Source organism: Pagrus major, chromosome 20, assembly GCF_040436345.1.
Source record: "Pagrus major chromosome 20, Pma_NU_1.0".
NCBI classification, from domain to species: Eukaryota; Metazoa; Chordata; class Actinopteri; order Spariformes; family Sparidae; genus Pagrus; species Pagrus major.
The window spans coordinates 8,088,734-8,108,851 of NC_133234.1; the positions used below are offsets into that span (position 1 = coordinate 8,088,734).

At 39.1% G+C, this 20,118-nt stretch overlaps 1 protein-coding gene across 1 annotated transcript in view; it reads right to left on the minus strand.

Moving 5' to 3' along the window:
• Nucleotides 1-6,818: 6,818 nt before the first annotated feature.
• Nucleotides 6,819-20,118, minus strand: part of LOC141015035 (ras-related protein Rab-26) — a 99,966-nt gene continuing 86,666 nt past the window's right edge. Inside the window, exons 6-9 of the mRNA XM_073488931.1 lie at nucleotides 13,876-13,941; nucleotides 12,291-12,347; nucleotides 11,503-11,579; nucleotides 6,819-7,683 (exon numbers count right to left, since the gene is read on the minus strand). Coding sequence (XP_073345032.1) covers nucleotides 7,581-7,683; nucleotides 11,503-11,579; nucleotides 12,291-12,347; nucleotides 13,876-13,941 — 303 coding nt within the window. The 3' untranslated portion in view covers nucleotides 6,819-7,580. The remainder of the gene's footprint in view (nucleotides 7,684-11,502; nucleotides 11,580-12,290; nucleotides 12,348-13,875; nucleotides 13,942-20,118) is intronic.

Below are 20,118 nucleotides of genomic sequence, written 5' to 3' on the forward strand. Positions count from 1 at the left end.
TTCTAGCTCAGTTAGCAGCCAGCAAGTCACATCCCAGCCCAGAAGCAACCTCGGTTAGGCCCAGCATACAAAATTCTGATATATGACAAAACATTTAAACATCACATATAGTGTGTATCTCCATGTATGTCTCACACAAATATGCTTTCTAGATCTGATGTCACCACATGCTCATATAACTCATCAGACTTCATCCAGAAGACATTAAAACAATATTTTATTTAAAGTCTCAATCAACAATAATCTGCTTTTTTCCCGGAGTTGATGATGGAAGTCTCATTTCTGTTGAGACTTGCACACATACTGTTCGGGCAGAATGTACAAATTTGGTATCTTCAACATCAATGTTTTTGTTGTTTTGTGACACAGTTCCGAGCACATTTTTCAAAAACTTGTGGCTTGGTAGTCACAAGTGGGCGTGTGCTCTACTGAAAATATGTCTCCGTCAACCAGTGTGTTTGCAGAAATGGTTGATTCAAAAACTATAAACAATGGCTCAAAATGAGGCGCACCTGGTCTTCGTTCATGATTTTGTTTTCTCCTCACTTCTTATTTAAGTCCATATGAGAGCAGTGAGCAACAGGTGCTGCTTACTTAGCGAATCTGTGATACAAGTGCGACGCCTGCTGAGCAGAAAAGGCATTACAGCTCAACCAAACTTGATCACAGAGGGTGATGTTGACTCAATCATGAGACAACTAAGTGTGAAAACTAAAGTCTGAAATTAATTTTTGCATTCTGGAGCCTGATTTACATTTCTATGAGAACAGATGAGCTTGTGAATAATTAACCAATGTGTGCTCTTTTTCATTAATGTGCTAAGTGTCCTGTGTTTTGCCTTCAAATAAAAATGAGGCATATATTTCAAACTTTGTACTCGTTTTGCTAATTTATGAGATAGTTCTGATGCAGAAAATATAAAGTACACACGAATTCTACGGTAGACTAGCAGGTTTCTGGGAGGTTTAAAACAGCTGGGGAAATGTGGGTGATGGAAGTTAATAATTGATGAAGGAATAGTGCAAAGTGAGTTCAAGCACAGTAAAGGTTTAGTGGTAGTGCAGCAGCATAGAAAAGCAGCTCATCAAGTATGCCTGTCAATTACATCTAATTATTTATGACAAAATATGTGACAAAGCTTTTTTCTCAGGTCACATAATCAGACCAACGTGCTTCAAATCACCCATCTTCTAATCAGTGCCACTGAATCTAATAAACAAGAGGATGAGGGGAAATTTTTCTGGGTTTGGTCGTCATACTGTTCCAGACTGGGATATTTTTAAGGAAACTGGAATAACGATTCGTCAGAGTATGAGTCACAGCCTGTCTGAGCACACAGTGTTGATCTACTATGCATGGAAACGTATTTTCCACTCCCGATGAAGGACACAATAACAGAAAGAGAGGAAACTTGATTTAGCAGAAGAGGACGGAACACAATGTAGATTCATTCTGTCACCATCATCACCGTCAGCAAAAGGAAGACGCAAACTGGTCTAAACTCAAAGCCTGAAGACATTAAAATGCAATCAAATTACTTATTCATAAAACCGAGCTGCTACTTATAGTCGGAGGGTGAAAGTTTGGTCGAAGTCCTTATCTCAGAGCAGCTTCAGAATGAAACACTGTAATTAAACATCATAAAATGCATGGAATAGAAATGTATTCATATTATTTTTTTATTTCAAAGCATTATTCATTTTAACTTACAGACTATTAAACTTATTTTCTGCTTGTAGTTTTTACTGCTGTAACACTGTTAAACTGGAACAAAAATATCGGTTGTTTGTCAGTGTCCAAAAGACCCCCTCAAGATCAGTTAACTGGTTAAAATAACTTTTTACCCTTATATTCAGAAAATAAGAAAATATCTTTCATTTCAAAAGTTTCACCACAACACAAAACAATTTGGGATTGTTTGTTTACTGGGAACTTTCACTTCACTGATTTGTTCAAGTTGCATACCATTCCCAGACTGGTTTAACTCAGATTGATGTACAGAGAAACATTTTATCATGACTTATTAATCATTCTGCTCAGTTCCAAATGAAGTGACAACAAGCAGTTAATGGGCAAGTTTTTATCAGCAATGCTTTGTGCCAGTGTTTTATAGGTGCATTTGAATCACAGGCCTGTGTTTTATCTGTGTCTTTGTATTCAGTGCTGTTAAAACGTATACCCAAAAGTCATACTTGAGTAAAACTGGATTAAAATATTACATTAGAAAAGGCAATGTCAACCAAATGAACAGTACTTGAGTAAACATCTTAAAGTATCTGATATCAAATGTACTTAATCATCAAAAGTACAAGTAAAAGTACATTATACATATATATTTACATATACGTATACAAAGTATATTGTGGGTTGATGATTATCAGCCTGGCCAATGATCTGATCTGATATTCATCATTGTTCTAAACTAAAGAGTGTTTTTAATCCGATCATAGATAAAATACATGTATTTGAAAATGTGCTACTTTGGCTCCGATGTAGCATGCAATCTGTAAAGTAAACAAATAAATAAAAGTACAATACTGATCTCCAAAATGTAGTCGAGTGGAAGAATGAGGTAAAAAGTACAGGTACCTCAAAATTGTACTTAATAACAGTACTTGAGTAAATGCAGATTCCATCACTACTTTTATTTCATTGATGAAAACACTGACGGTATAAAACTATTATTTTTTTTAAAACTGACTGATTTAATTTCGGCTTATAGAGTTACAACGTTTTCTGTTATCACTCATTTTACCGATAAAAAGGACTCATATACAGTTGTATGCTCTGCTTTGGCCTGCTCCATCTATGGTACAATGCAAGTATAGTTAAAAAAAATCTGTTTTGGTTCAACATCATAAATGTGTGGAATTGAATTCAATTTCATTGAAGTGACGTGGTTTATATTATTTATTAGAATGAATTTCAGCGCCATGCACTGTTCAAATGCCCTGATGCAGAATGAGACACACTATCTGTGGTTAGCACACCTCTCTCAATGTGGGATTGTATTTATTTAAATGTGCCATGCATCTACATCCTTATCTACAGTGGATATTTTTTAAAAATCACGATAAAGTTTTAATGTGACCATGAGAGAGGAAACTTTCGTCCGGGGGCCAAACATTTTAGAGGCCTTGATTTAAAAGACTTTACATCTCCAAAGGCAAAAAAATAAAAAAATCTTGATCCAAACTTAAAATGACGAAGCAGTTTTATTAAAAATTGAAAATAAAGTTAAATTTCCATGTTCTCTCCCTGTCTGGTTCATAATGTTCTGTCCTTTGCCCAACCTGTTTTATGACATTTGATCGTCCTGTACTGTGGGATGTTGACCTGTTCTCTTCTTCCGGTCACTTTGTCCCCTCTCCTCCTCGTCCTCCTCCTCCTCCCCCTCCTCCTCATTCTTTCATTCCCTTTCACTTTGTTCTACCCTGCTACAGAATGTCATGGCGTCAAACCATCTTAGACCAATGAAAGAAAAGCTCTGGATTGACTGATAAGGAGGGGCACTCAGGTTAAAATGTCCCCGTGCTGTGTTCTTCCTTTGAAACACAGGGTTTTTCCAGTGTTCCATGCCCACACAGAGACACATCAGACATCCAGGTTAATCCAGCCTGGTAATCACTCCTCACAGTCTCCCTCTCATAGCTAATCACAGTTTCAGGTATGACACATTTGTGGAGGCAGAATTGATTTTGCTGACTGCTTTACAGGATTTAACAGGGCCCATAAATTATGTCATTTCATCTGACACATTAACTTGACCTTTCCCTTGGTTTTTGAGGGGGTTGTGTCCGCTTTGATTGCATTTTGTTCTGACTCGTGTGTTTTTTGTTTTTTTAATAAAATATCCAACCACAGAAAATACACATTTTGCATCAGTCTTTCAGATATAGTTCTATATATTCTGTTTTATTCTAGAAATGAAAACAATCACAGCTTGAATAAGCAAAGAAATGCTCTAAAAGCATTTAAATGCACCATGATGCATGAAACTTTATAGCATCACAAACAAATTGAGAATAACAGAAGACAAATCTCAAACCACACCACAAATGAATTACATAAATGCAAGACTTAATAACTAATAATATATTTTGAAATGGCAAATAAAGAAACTGTACTTCCAAAACGAGAATGAAAAATATCAGTATAATAGAAAATAATATCTGCACACACAGGATCAACTACTTCTTTCCTACGCTTTTACCCATTAGCACTTATTGTACCTAGTGTGATTTTCTTAAAGAACAATATAAATTTTGGCCTATGCAGCCCCTCATAGAACAGTGCCTGATTCTAGCCCGCCTTAACCCCAAAGCAGCTTAGTATGACCCATATTTACATTCATTGTTAGGCGGTGTTCTAGTAAGTATGAGGGGAGTTAGTGTCCCGTGCAAAATCAAAAATCATCAGAGTTCTTCTAACTTGTGACGTGACATATATAAAATGTCCTGTACCTAATGTGTCTTTGACTTTACTAATGCAGCTTACTGATTTTAAACCAAATCATGATCTTTTCCTTAACCAGGTAGTTTGCTAACTAAACCTTACCAACTAGTTTTTAACCACGTGCAGTTTGGTTGCCTGTTGCTGGTGTTCAACAGTCACAGGAAGTAGTATATGTGTAGTTTTATATAACATTGGGGAGTCATTGGCAATGGACCGATCCAGTTGCCTCCTGTTACCCACCTTTATTTAAGCCCCAAGGGTGCTTCCTGCAGTTCTGATGGTAAGAGACCTGCTGACCAGATGAAGCCACTCTTACTTCTCTACTGATCCTGAATCAGTGCATCTGTGTTCTGCTGTGTTCAATACAGAGTTTTCCAAGAGTTCTGGGTTCAGACAATTCAGGACCTGGAGCCAAGTGGGAGTACTAGAGCTGGGGCAATAAATAGGAGTGCAGTAAGGCAGGTCATTTGTTGACTTGGACTTGTTATATTAAAGCAAAACCACCAAAAGTAGTTCCGATACATTTAGCAAACTTGTGTAAAAAATGTTGGTGTCAGTTCACTTTTTCCAAGGCACTGCAAAAAAGACAGAGCTTTACATGTGTTAGATAATACCATTGTACTGTGTTGCCCAAATACAGACAGTCGAAGTCAGTGTTGCAATGACACGACTGTGCCAGATGGTGGCGGTGTAGATTCATGTGTGAGCTGCATCACTCCACAGGTAAGAACAAGTCATTCACTATTGTTTGATTCTTTATTGTGAACACTGGGGATTGATACAATACAAATCATTTCAGATAAGATACAGTATACAGATTACAAGTTAACAAGAACTTAACGACTTATTCTGAAAGTCTGTGATCTATTGTAAAATCTGTATATCAAGATTCAGTTTAACCATTTAATGTAAGCAAACTGAATGTGTATTTATAGTATTTAATGGAATTTATAGTATTTTTAACATAAACAGACAGCAGTATGAAATCTTCTCACAAAAAATAAGATAAATAAGATAAAGCTTCATTTACACATGAATGCTGTATCTTTCCTGCAACTTCTCCTTGAAGCCAACGCATGATAGCAGCATCTCTCCACCCACGACCAACTTCCAATTACTGTTCCCTTTACCTCCTCTCGGGTTTGAAACCATATCGCAGCATTAGTTCAGCAAAGGTCCAATAACAACAGCTACATCTCTCCAGAAAGACAGGAGTTACCAAACCTCAGGACGGGAAAACAAGTCAAATATAGATTCAGTCAATGCTTCTTCTGGGTTTTACAAATTCTCAACGTTTCTTTGAGATGTGATATTGATTGAAAAGTCAAACACTGGCTCTTTGTGGGTTTATGTTGTTATAAACCAGCAATATTCAACTTAAAACTTAACTCAAATAGGCCTCAACTAACAATTATTTTCATTATCAATTAATCAGTTGATTATTTTCTTGATTAATTGATTGGTTGTTTGGTCTGTCAGTGTCAGAAAATGGTTAAAAAAAATGGTGTTCAGTGTTTCCCAAAGGCCAAGATGACATCCTCAAATGTCTTGTTTTACTCACAACCAAAACACACTCAGTTAACGGTCATAGAGGAGTAAAAAAACATATTTGAGAAACTGAAATCAAAGAATTCTGACTTTTCATATTAAGATTACTCAAACAGATTGATCGATGATCCAAATAGTTGGTGATTTATGTAATACTTGACAACTAATCAATGCATCTCTAAGTTCAAGCTTCCCTTAGTAGCTTTCTCTGGAGCTTTAACCACATTTTCATTAGATCGAGAAAATGTATTTGGTTTTATAATCAATATTGTTCAATCTTGCTGGTGGAGTTGATCTGGTTTTTATCAGAAGACAAACTCAGTGTGCTGACGGAGAGAGTGAGTTGTGGTGGAAAAATCTAGTACTAACTACAGTTTTCAACTCTAGATACTAAGTGGACCTCTGTTTCCAAGGTCAAGATTGGACTATATTTAATTTATCTTGAACTTCTTTTTTAAATCCAGGTTAAGACTAGATTTTCCAAGAACCTTGCTGTGTTGCGTCACAATATATGTTTTTATTATTCCCCGTTTTCTGTGTTTTCTTTCCCTTATTCCAAAAACATTTAGTGCTTGAAGTGATGGAAGAATTGGTATTCTTAAGCTGTTTGGTGCCATAAAGCGATGCAACAGATTGATTCCCAAATCTGCTAAATCTGCAGACATCAGTGGCCGCCGTCAGTCCTTCTGCTGATGATCTTGTTTTTTTAAATTGAATACCGTCTCGCAATTACTGATGCAGGGGGGTTTTGTGCTTAAACCTAACTGCATAAGCACTGCATTATCACAACATAAAAAACTGAACCTAAAGACACGTTAAGTTGCAACAATCCGTGGTTTGCAGAAATTGCCAGCATTTATTTCGGTGATTTGTTTGACTGAAGGGCATTTCTTAACATTAAAATGCTTCATGTAGCAGCTTTAAACTCAAACTGAACAATCTGTGTATAAAAGCTAGAGAACTCAAATTACATCCCGCGGACACATCAGTATAATGATAGTCATGATCACAAGTATTAAAAACAGTTGTCATATGATATCCTGTCCATAATCAGCACACAGTGCCATTCGACAGCTTACATTAGGTGCAATAGTGAATCTGTACAAACGTGGTTATTTCTGTTACTTTAACAAGATTGACTGATTTAATATTCAACACATTTGTGTCTATGTTCTTTTGTTACAACAGGACGGGCATTTACAGAACTACAAAGCACGTAATTAAAATGACATTTAAAATATGTACAACACACTCATGGCAAAATGGATCGAACCGGCTGTGAAGTAAACGTACAAACAGAGCCTAAAGTGTGTGTGTGTGTCTGTGTGTGTACATGCATGTGTATGTGTGAGCATGTAGATAGGAGTTATATTACATTCACAGTTGCAGAGGAAAGGTGGGTTGGGAGAGAGAGAGCATAATGGCCATATCACCACTTCAAATACGAAAAACACTGAGAATTTCGTGATATTTCTCAGACACACCGACTCAGATTTATAACTACTCTAACAGAAGTTAACTGTTCGCTCTCTCTCTCTCTCAGACACACACACACATACACACACATAGGATGTGGTCTACGAGCGGCAGCAGCCAGCAGTCCTCATTTCTTTGTCGACGTACTCCTTCAGCTGAAACTTTGGCTCATCGGGCTCCTTCATGGTCCTGTGCTTCAGTTCTCTGAGAGAGACACACAGACAGACAGCAGAAATATGATGCACTGCTTGCTCTGCTACCAGTAGGTGGCGACAGAGGATCTGTTTTGTAGAGCTGGATGCTGAGCGCAAGAGGTAACTCAAAAGTGTTAATTTCTTATTACGCATGTGTTAATTGTGTTTTGGTCTTTCATCAATAACTGTTAATTGCATCCCTGTTGTTTCTTTTTTATATCAGTTTTATCACCTTTATTTTCTGGTTCAGTCACTTGGGGTATAACCGTTACTATAATTGTTACATGCAAAATGGAAATAGCTCCAATTGTGGAATACAGCACTATCCTGGATGTGTCCTGGATGTGACAAGTGATGAAACCTTACAGACCGGCTGCTGGGCAAAAATCCCAAAGGTGCCAAAGGCACACATTTGAAATTTTGGTTAAAAGGTCTATCAAAATTATACACGATATGTTGTTATTTATGTAAACATACTTAACACGCTTAAAGGTGTGATTTGTAAGAAATTGCAAGAATTTGAAGGTAGGTCCAACAACAAAACATAAGGGGCAGTATACTCATAGCTGTTGCTACCTTGTTGGCTGTAGTGACTAGCTGCCGTTAGCAAGTAGCTAAGTTTGCTGTGGAGCTAAGTGGCTCTATTAGCAGACACAAGTAAGTAAGGTTTATTTATATGCCTTGAACGCAACTCTTGCAATAGAGGAGGAGTAATCCTAGAGTCGGACTCCCACTGAAAATGGCCACTCAGACCAACGGATGCCGGTTTGAAGCCAGGGGATACTGTATGGAGGTGATTTACAGCAGCTCTAACCAGGACTATGACTCCGGGGACGAGAGGACACGACAGCCGGGGACAAAGGCTAAGAGCTTCCCCAACACATCTCCCAGCTCAAACTACGGGGGCTTTTGCGGTGCAAAGTAGTATTAGGAGACCGGACAAGCTAAATTCAGTCATCAACTGTGCAACACTCACAGTCTGTTGATAATGTTTGTTTGAACATTTTAAACTAAAATTCTGGCCATATCTTAAAAATCGTCCCTTAAACAAAATATGACATAATTTTTTAGTAATAAGTAATAATATGACATTTTGAGAAATACATGTCTTGGCTTGCTCGTCCAAAACTAAGATGAGGAGGTCGATACCAATTTGTTCATTAAATACAGGGCTGCATGATACGGTCAAAGAATCATATAATGATTATGTTGACAGATATTGTGATTGCAATATGATTCAATGATTCAATGATTACATTTTCTTGCATTTTTATCTTCAATGAAAAACTATTAAAATCATGACAATGTGACCTTCATTGGGGTCTTGACAGAACCTTTTTAATCTTACCTTCATGAAAAACTGCCGCTTCTGGCAATTCGGATATTGCAATTTCAACCATATTTCAATTAATCGTGCAGCCTTAAATAAATATGAAGCTACAGCCAGGAGATGGTTAGCTTAGCTTAGCTCAATGACCAGAAACACATGGGGAGACAGCTTGCCTGGCTCTATCCAAAGGTAACAAAATCCAGAAAGCAATTCACCACATTTCCCAAAATGTGGCACTGTTCTATTTAAAGCTGTGCTGGGAATAAATAGTAAAACTTTATGTTAAGGTCTTTATGAGCCCATGTGAGCTGACAGCATGGCGACATATTAATAGAGAAACTATCTTTGGTCATCAAAAAGAAAAACAAGCAACACATTAGAAGTGAGGAAGAAAAACATAATTTACATGGTGTAGGACTATTAAAGCACTTAAAGAGATGCACGATGCCCCACTTTGTCAGTGCTTCAATATCACTGTCATCAATTATTGAACAGGATGAGAATGTTTGTTATTGCATCGGTCTCCATGTGAATCCTGTTTTTACCTGTTTTTTGTTGCTTATACTTTAAGCACATGTTTTTGTTTTTTTCTGCAAACACAGCACTACAGTATCAAAGTGATATGACCCAAAATATGTTGTGGTGTGGGAGATTGACAGATGAGAAGTCAGCCTAAAAAGAGAGCTGACAAAAGAGAAAAAGAATGAAAGAGATGTAAAAACTGAAAACGTGTCAAGATGAGCGAGAACAACAACAAGAAAAGAGCTGGTCTTATGTTCTGTATCTGCAGGGTGCTGTGTGCCAGACTGCCACGCTATTTTTGGCACCATCTCACCATGCCAGCCTGTTACCATAACGAGGCTATAAATGTACAACTCCCACACAAAGTGTCCGACTCTACACATCTCAGTGAAACACACTAAAAATAGTATTAACAGCGTTTTTTCGGGATAAACTTTTGGTTTAGATGCTGAGCTCACGTTAACAGCTGAATGTGTAATTTGTGACTCTCTGTTTTTGCATAAGCTTGGTATTTCAATTAACATACCATGACTGTAGGGAACAAATGCAAATGTACATCAGTTCATAAAATAACACTTAATAACCCTCCTCTCCCCTATCATTAGCTGACGGGTCTTATTTTAGTAAGACATTGGATTCCTTTGGTCTTAACTTTGAAGGCTTGTTCATACGTGCTACACAAATGTTTAAAGCAGAAACTCAACGCAGCGTTGGAGGCTGGGTACCTTTCAACTATGAATTTGCTCAGTGGCGTATGAAGCCAAAATAGTTCAACTTCCAGGGTCTAAAATTACCCAGATCTTCTGCACAGCTTCCACATTGTGGGGCCCATAAAGCGTACGGAATAGAGACTTCTGACAGCGCTCAGCTGACTTTAATGGTTCAATGTTATTGAACCAAATGGATCAAATTCTGATAGTGAAATGAGTAATTTTGCAGGGGCTGTGATTTAAAAAAGAAATATTAACCGTTTTACAGAGCCTGCCCTCATCAGAAAAAACGACCATATAGGTTGAAAATGAAAGCAGCTCATTACAATCCATATTATTTTTGTTCTTATGCGGCAATCTGGAGTGTCTGTAGTCATTATTACAAGTGCAAAGGAAGAAGTGAGGAGTAGTATTAAGAGTGAAAGGTCTGTATAGGGAGGAGGCCGGGGATGAAAAACTGGGTGAAATAACACAGAGCTTTCATTCAGTGACCTTTTAACTGACTAACATAGTGAAGTTAAGTCGTGTATTTTAACATGAAGTGACCGAACGTAAGTTACTAAGCTAACATAGGTACATTTAGAACGGAAGGTACAGTAGTAACTTGTGTTGGTTTTACAGCTGCTTTTTTCCTCATGTAAATCTATAGGAAAAAGTCTTTTAGAGCCAGCGTGCATCACGTCACATAATTGCCCGGTTTGGCCACTATGTCAAATGTGGTGGGACGGCACATTCAGTTTTCAACAATAATGGTGACCATGACCATGGCCTTTGTGTGCTGAAATAACGGCTGTCACTAGCACATTTATGTCAACTGTAGCCAACCACAGTGTGATAACGCTAAAAGCAAAAGAATCAGATCAGTAAGTTTTGGTGTGATTACTTCATGTTTTTGTGACAATAGCAAAGTTAGAGAACTAAAGTTTGCTAATATTGGCCTACATTGGCAACCATAAGCTACTGATCATGCTAGATCAAGTGAGACTGCAGCTGCATAACCCCTGAGTGTATTGAACTGAGCAGAGGTGTGTCTTAACGCTTAAAGATTTTGAGAGAGGAAGACTAACTACTTTTCTCAATAGTTACATACTCACCTCCTGATCATGCTCCAGTTCATGGAACACCAGAGCTATTGATCTACAGGTGACAGAGCACTAAATGGCAGAGCACACAAACCCTCAAAAGCTGCAGCGTGTTCCTTGAAAGTAAAGATACAATTTCCGCCGGAGGATTGTTGCTGTGCTCTTTGTACTGTGGTGTGACTCACTTGGCCGCTGCAGTGAAGGCCAGCTCCACATTTAGTCCAGATTTAGCACTCGTCTCCATGAAGGGCACTCCAAACTCCTGCACAGAGAAACATCTGTTACTAGGTGTGTTTGTTTGTCATGCGTGTGTGTGTGGACACTTGGCACTCTTGTACAACTTTCCTAATTATGACAAAAAGTCCTCATGCTGACAGAAAGATGAGTTTTATAATGCATTTAGTTATGGGAGTTTAGAGCTATAGGATCTAGAGTACCTGGAGAAGAAGGAGGGGGTCTGCTGATCAATACCAATAATTCGACAATTATTTTGATGGGTGTTGAGACTTCTGGCTTTCACAAACTAATTTTCTCCCCTCTTTGTTGTAATTTATAAGACAGAAAAAAAGCACAGTATTCGGTCGATGAAAGCTGCCCCCAGGTAGTAATCTCATTGTGTGTGTGTCCATGTCAATAGGCCCGCTGCATGTCTCTCCTTGACAGCTGCGGTGCTTCTGCCACGCTTCCAACTACCGTTTCTGTTCTTTCTTACTCACAACTCAGGGCTCATCTGAGCGAAACGGCCCAGGAAATTAAGTTAGCGAGCCCCCGTCATTTGTTCAGAACAATAACAACAGTGTGTGCCTCCATGAATACGTAATTACACGCACTAATCAAGGGGCAGCAGTTACACGGGGGGAGTGTGACGGTCTACGTGGCAGTGTGGGTGGATTAAGTGCAGCACGTCCTTTATCCTTGTTAACATGTGTCAAATTGCATGACTATGTGCGCGCGCGTGTTTTATAAAACTCACCTTTGCCAGTTTCTCTCCCTCCTCTCGTTTCACCACCCTGTTGTGTGTTGAGTCAGCCTAGAATACATTAGAAAGACAATATCCTGTTAGTGGCGCACGTCCCATTTCCTGCCACACAGCGTCTGCAGAGCGGCTCATGCTAATGAGGGAATTCACAGCTTGTCCACAGTGTTGTCCATGTTCGACATATACGTGGACTATCACATTTTCCTTGCTTACAGCATACATTTTAATACCTGACAGTTGTTTTTGTGTTTTCATGACCAATGCTTCTGAAGAAGAAAAAAAAAATAGAGAGGGATTTGGACATAAATGTCACAGAAACAAGATATTTTTGTTTTTATATATAAATAAGATGTCTTATTGCTTGTCTTTTTTTTTTCATTTAGACACAGAGGAGCTCCATAAAAAGCTAAAAAAAAAAATACATGACTGACATTTTATCGCCGTGTAAAGCTGCTACGGCTAAAAGTTGCCTATTCACAGATTCAACAGACGTGGACAGCCCGTGCTCATCAGCAAAACGAGCACATAGGTCGATGGTGAATGCAGCTTATTGGGACCCATGTTGACATTTCTTGTTGGGCAGTGACCTCTAGTGGTTGTAGTAATTATTAGGCAGTAAAAGAGGAAATCAGGCGAAGTAGTGTAAAGAGCAAGAAAGTCCGTATAGCTTTTTAGCCTGACTATGGTAGACATTCTCTCACCAGCTTTTTTTATTGTGCTGTGGCTAAAACCAAGGTTGAGGAGAGCAATAACCCAAAAATAGCTAAAAGGGCTAAAATGCTAGAGGTTAGCAAATATTGTGTATGTACATACCCAGAAATACTTGAGTCTTAAGCTTTAGCTAGCTCTTTAGCTTAGCTTAACACTCCACTGTGTTCAGCAGCTAGTTGCTATAATGTTCAGCGTTTCAACATTGGTAATCGTCAAATATATATGCTATCGGGGCAATTTCCAACTGTGTTTGTGTCCTAATCCTGACCAAGTGTTTTTTGTGCCTAGATCTAACGAGAACATAAGCACTGCACTGTGCATAAAACTGAACATAAAGGAACTTTTTGGCAACACGTCAAATTCAACATATCCGTGATCTGCGTAAACATACACTGCCCACATTAATTCTGGTGATTTGGTTGGCTGCTGAGGTTAGAACCGAGAATGATGACAGCAGTGAGACTGAATCAAAACAGTACAGTTGAAAGCTAAAAGCTAAAATGCTAAGCTCATTAGAGCTGAGTGGACCTGCAGAGTCGGTTGATAATTCTCTGTGGGTTTGTCACTACATTCATTTGAAAGTTAGTTAACATGAAATGTCAAATATTGATTAGTTAAGCTTAAGTATGAGCTTATTTTCCCTTTTTTCAACATGTCGGCCAATCGATGGAAATGACTAGTAAATCCTCCCAAGACATTTTGTGACATTTGAAAATCCAGTCTGTGATAGATATAAAGTGAAATCTCTTTCCCTGCTTCCAGACACATTCATAAATCCATCAGTACACTCCCCCCATACTTCCCTCCATCCCTCCCTCTATGAGTCCATCTGTCCATCCATCTCCCAGTGTTGGCAACAAGGTCTCACCTTGTTGCCCAGCAGCATGACGACCACATCCTGCTGGGCGTACTCATGGATCTCTGTCAACCATGCCTGGAGATGGAAAGAGAGCACATACTGGTCAGGAAATCAAAAAAAATGGGAAAGGAGAGGAGGTAGTACAGAGGAGAAAGGATGGTGGAGGAGAGTTATTGGAGATAGATGTTGGTGACAGAGGAGATGGATGGACCCACAGTGAAAGAGAGAGGTAGAAAGACAAAAGATGCATTCATTGTTCACTGGCTGCAGTTCATCTTGTCGTCCTCTCCTCCCCCCAGATCCCCTATTTACCCCTCCTCTCTCCTCCTGAATCTCTTTCCATCTATCTTCATCCAATTACTGGTCAGCAGTCTCTTGGCTCTCTCGTACCTGGCTTGGTTAAAAAGCACTTAATGTCTCAGGGGGTCTTTGATACTCTGTTAGCTCCTCACGTACACCGTCCTCGGAGATCTCATCGTTCCTTCACTACGGTATACGTGCAGCACACATGAGAACAGGAGCTGAGGCAAAAGTGTGTTTTCACCCAATCTTCAGACAACTTTGTTCAAACTTTAGAAATGCCCAGTGACCAGCGATGTCACTGAACAGCTACGAGACAAGACATGATGATGAATGAAGCTAAAAAATGAAAAAAGAGAGAGAGGGAGAGGAATGGTCACAGTCCTTCCAGATCTGATTAGTATTGGCCATGTCATTCTTCACTGTCAGCCATTATTCCATATTTTCATCCAAAACAAATAAATGTACTTGGCAATATTCCACTACACCCATTAAATACAATGATGGGTTCAGCGTGTATGCGGCAACAACAGTAGATGTGACATCTCAGAGAGGTTTATTTTACATAAAGGACACTTGTTGTACAGGTCAAAGCAATCAGTGGTGACATTATTTGTTTAGAGCCTGGTCAATACATTAGCTAAATGGACTTGCATTTCTATAGCACTTTTCCAATCTACAAACATTCAAACACTCAAGTTGCCGACCCAGCCCTGGGAGCCCTGGTAGCCCTGGGAGCCAGGGCATCGAGCCAGCAACCTTCCTATTACTGGACGACCCAATCTAGCTCACATCTCACATTGTTGATTGGTTGGCTTATCGCCAATATATCAATATCTGTGTCTGATATTGTTTATGTCCAACAATAATTTAATAGTTCAGTCCCAAATCAAAAATGCATATTTTCCCTCTTACCTGCAGTACTATTCATCTGTCTAGATTGTGTTGGTGTGACTTGAGTTTAGGAGGTATCGGCCATAGAGATGGATGCCTTCTCCTCAAATATAATGGAACTAGATGGCGCTCAGCCTGTGATGATCAAAGCGCCAAAAAAATAAATTCATCAAAACAAAACTCAAGCGGCAATATCTTTTCTCAGAAATCACGACCCGATTACTCAAGATAATTCACTGAGCTTGTTATGAGCAGAAGGGAGCGCGCATCTACTCATGAACGAGAGGCGAGCTCACTACACTAACAAAGCTAGCTAACGTTACAGCTCAGCCGAGGAGGACGCAGTTAATGTTTACATCCTGTGCTGTGACAAGCAGGAGACTTTCGTCCATGTGTAGATGTTTGCTCACAACTTTTCGAGACACTGCTGTTGAGTTTTTCAAATGTGTTTTGTTGTCACCATAAGCCGAGCGCCATCTAGTTCCATTATATTTGAGGGAAGGCAGACATTTCTATGGCTGACATCTCCAAAACTCTGCAGCTTGCACCATAACAATCTGAATGGATAAAAGTTTGTAGCAGCTTAAGCAGCTAGTGATTGAAAATTCATGTTGATGTCGTTTTGTTTGTATTTAAATTTGACCCTTATCCTGCCAAATGACAAAATTAATTCTTTTGGACTACAACTTTAAGTGTAAAATACTTTAACATGGAACGCTAACGCTCTTCACTGTAATCCAGACTTTAAAAAAATCATTAATATTGAAATCTGCTTAACACAGTTAAAGATAAAAGAAAATGGAAGTGGAGGGGTACACGTGAAAAAACCCAGAAAGAGGATTTACTCATCATTTTTTTATTTACCTCTAATCCCCTACAATATGTGCATGTAGCTTAATAATGTATCTTTTGATGATGACCATGTGGTAACAGTAAAATAGGATTATTAATGCAGGCTACAATTATTTACATTAAATCTGAGTAGCTGTCCTACTTTCATGTTTCTAATTAGCCCAGATGATGATGGTTATGACAGTCCCCCTAACATTCCCTGTGTATGTGTGTGCTTTTGCATATATGATTAAATATAAATCCAATCTTACCTTCAATACATTTTTTTATACATTAAAAATCATGAAAAGTTGCACCTCCTTGACCGCGAATTGAATTGTAAGACGGTGAAGATAATAAATAATGAGCCACGGGAGATTTCTATCAACTTTCTAACCAGCTTTTCTAGCCAACCAAGTTTTTGTTCACAGGATATCATGAAGGACAGTTAGCTATTCAGAGATTGTGCTATTAAGCCTGGATAAGAGTGAGAGGAAGATGAGGAAAGGTATAATGAAATGGAGAGCTTATGCAACAGTGGAGTCAGCCTTCAAGAGCGGTTCAAGGTTGTGTCAAAACACCCCTACTGGCACAGAGATGAGCACAGGAAGGTTATTCTGTTGTGACATTAGAGGAGAATGGATATTTCATCAGTATGGTCGTAACATATAGGAAGCTGGGAAGAAAAGGATGTCCTTCATGAAAAATGTCTTCAAATAATGTATTTTCTGGAAGTAATTACATCATGCTGTCTTCACGAAAACTTCTTCAACACATACCTGCCAACATTCAAGCTACATCAGATTATAGAGGCTGGTAAACTCACTTCAATCACTGCGTAGAACTGAGCTGGTGATATCAATCGAACCAGGCAGAGAGAGGTTACCACAGATGATTTAACCAAATCAGTGAAGTGAAGTAACTGCACATGAACTACTATGTTAACAGGAGCGATGCGGAAATCTGGCGGTCCCTCCCCAAAAACATGCTGTACAGCTCATTTGTGCAAGGAGCTTATAAAAAACACACTATAAAAACACTTGTTGGGCGCAACCTCTAGGGTCAATAGTAATTATGACAGGAGCCAATGGAGGAAGCCAGGTGACGTATTAGGAGGAGGTTGGGGTGGATGGATGGGCCAAACAGACCCAGACTCCAGAGACTGCTATCCATGTCCAGAGTGAAGCCAAAAGTCAACTTGACTTATATTGAGTTACATACATAGGTTAATTGAACTTACATTACCTACGGAACGTAACTTAACTTACAGAAGTATAACGTAGTCATTTGAACCCAAACCATTATCTTTTTTATAAACCTAACCAAGTCGTTTTGATGGCTATGTCTAACCAAACTGTGACTGTGTTTCACAAATTAACCTTGTGGCAGCAAAGGTTTGGTGAGCCTGTTGTGGGTTCTGTTAAGCGCTCATATATGTTGTTTTGTCAGTCACTGCCAAATGATAAAATCTGTGGGTGTCCAAATCAATGACCACAACTGAAAAGTGTACAGGAACAGTGAGCATTTGATAGACACTGGATATTTTACCACATTGAAAAAATATCAAATGCCAACTCAGGAAATTGTTTTTGCAACATTACACACCACAGAGCAAAATGTAAGGAGTAAAAAAACTAAAACAATGACCATCATGGCACATGTAGAGTAAATCCTTGTCTCTGATCGGCTATTCCCGCTGTGAGCATGTATGTGATTGATCATGTGATCACTTCAGAGCTGCTTTTAGTGGTTCCTCTTAAGGCCTGGTCCCACAGGCATCAAACGCCAAACATTCCCGGTGAAATCATTCCATTCCATCCAGTGCAATCACCGCAATCAGTGAACTTTAACACGCTGATTTGTGCTGCTGCCCAATGACCTTCGATGGAGTGAAGAGCCAAATTAGAGGAAGCTATTGTAGATTATTGACTGAGTTGCTACATCCAATTTTATCTAACCGTCGCCATTTTTTTAAATTAACTATATGATCTTCCCAATGGAGATCAAGCTAAACAATGTACAACAAAAAGAGAAGCTCAGATAGCTATTGTAACTTTTCATATTCAGTGAAGATCTTTCTTACTTCTAATTAGGCTCTTTAGAGCATTCTCACAGTTAATTAACAGAAGTTTCATAAATAAAGGCTCTAGTATCTAAAAGACCTTCAGACGTCTGATTTCACAAAGCGATGCAGGTAGCACTGATGGGATAATGTAGATGTTGTTATTATTTTTATTTTGGCCTTGTGTTCAGGCACATTTAATAGCTGTCTTACATATTAAATGACATTTAGAGAGCTTAACATCAGCAACAATTCGTGATGGCATAGATTATTGTGCTTTTCTTTTGCTACTTGTGTTTTTCAGTGTGGAATTAAGCAAAATGTGTGAATTTATCCTTCCAGGAATCCTCAAAAACCTAAGTGTGTGACGAGCTGTTACACTTGGATCTCTGAATCTTCCCTCAAAAAATCTTCAATCATTTTGCCAGCAAACCTGAGGGGATCAGTTTTCAGATGTGTCCGTCTTCCACAGCACTGTACTGTATATCTCTACTGAGCCACTGTCTGTTCTTACCTACAGTATTAGAGGGCAACTCTCTCTGTTAACTTCTGAAAAGAAAAACATTATGAAATCCTCCTCCTGCTCTTCAGACATCATCCCCACATGGCTTTTGAAATGTTGCATTACTTCGAGACCCTATATTCTGCCATTATAGACAACTTTAACTCCCTTCTTTAGACTTTAAGATCACGTCAAATACTTTGGTGCAAGAATCTAGAAGTAAATCTATTTGTCTTTTACAGCAATTTTCTAATATTGCAAAATGAACTGAAACATTTCCCAGAATAGGTTTTAACTGTGACAAAGAAATAAAACCCCACACATAAGTGGAGACGGCCAGCTGAGCAAAGAACTGCTGTTAACATTTCAAGCATCGGTGTGCACGTATTGATCATTCTGACTGGTGGGGGGCAGAGGGAAATGTACCTCATTGCGATTGAATAAAACAGCGGGAGAAAGGTCAGGTCTCTCTCTCACACACACACACACACACTGTACAGTAGACACACATTCCCTCCTGCCTCCGTCCACCTCTCTCTGTGCATCATCAGACGAATACCACTCAGATCAGCCGTAATCCCTTCCCCTCGTCTGCAGGTTTACAGTATTCGGCGCTCCCTCCCCTGGGGTTTACATCACTTCATTACACAGAGATTAATGCGCCGAGCCCTCACCTCGCAGCCCCGACTCTCGACAACATGCGAACCTGCCAATTACTCACACAGCCTTGAAAGGTCTCGGCGGCCTGTGGGTGGATTACTAGGAAGTGAGAGGAGGAACGTGGCTTCTGAGCTGAAAGTGATCAAAACTTCAAAGGACCCGCTGTCGACACCGAGCGTTTGAGATCATACAGTATCTGGGAGCATGGGAGGGGGGGCACGTGTACATGTCAAGCCTACATGTGATAGCATTCAGATTCACAGTTTTGGTACAGCTTTTGGTTGACACTTGGTGGTTGTACACAAAGTCAGAGGTTGACAAGGGAGACTGCTGTGGGTTCATAAGGGGGCTACCGCAGATTCACATGATCAGTTTGCTGGGTGCTTATTTTTAGCTATCAGAGAAGATCACAATAACTTGTGTGTGAAAATAAAGTACCTAATTTGCATTTGCTACAGCTTTCTGAGCTTTGCGGGTTTCTTGAAAATAGATAAGTGAAAAGTGTAAATCAGTAGTGTCGGTATATCTCAGAATGCAAACAGGGAGGGGATCTGAATCTTGCTACCGTCGCATGGTTTCAACAAGAGATTCTCAGAAATAATGTCATGAATTTCGACTGTAACTTTAGACGTTTGAAGAGAAGAAGAAGAATTTAAAAGAATAAAAAAGAAATGCATAAGTACACTGACATCAACAACCATTTTGTCAATATTAAAGCGCCTAGCACGTTATCTTATGTTTCTTATGGCTTAAGTTTTTGTTTGCAGTTAAAGTTGCTGGGGGGATACTGCGCCGAGAATCACTGGAGACAGAAATGTCTCGAGAACGTCACTGCAATGCAAATGACCATTCTTGCAGAAAAAATGCAGTTAACAACTTGCAGGTTTACCATGTTACCAGTCTTAGTTTAGCACGTTAGCATGCATTTGCTAATTAGCACTAAACACCGAATATATTGGATCATTTCAAATTTTGATCTGATAACACTAGATCAACAGCCTCT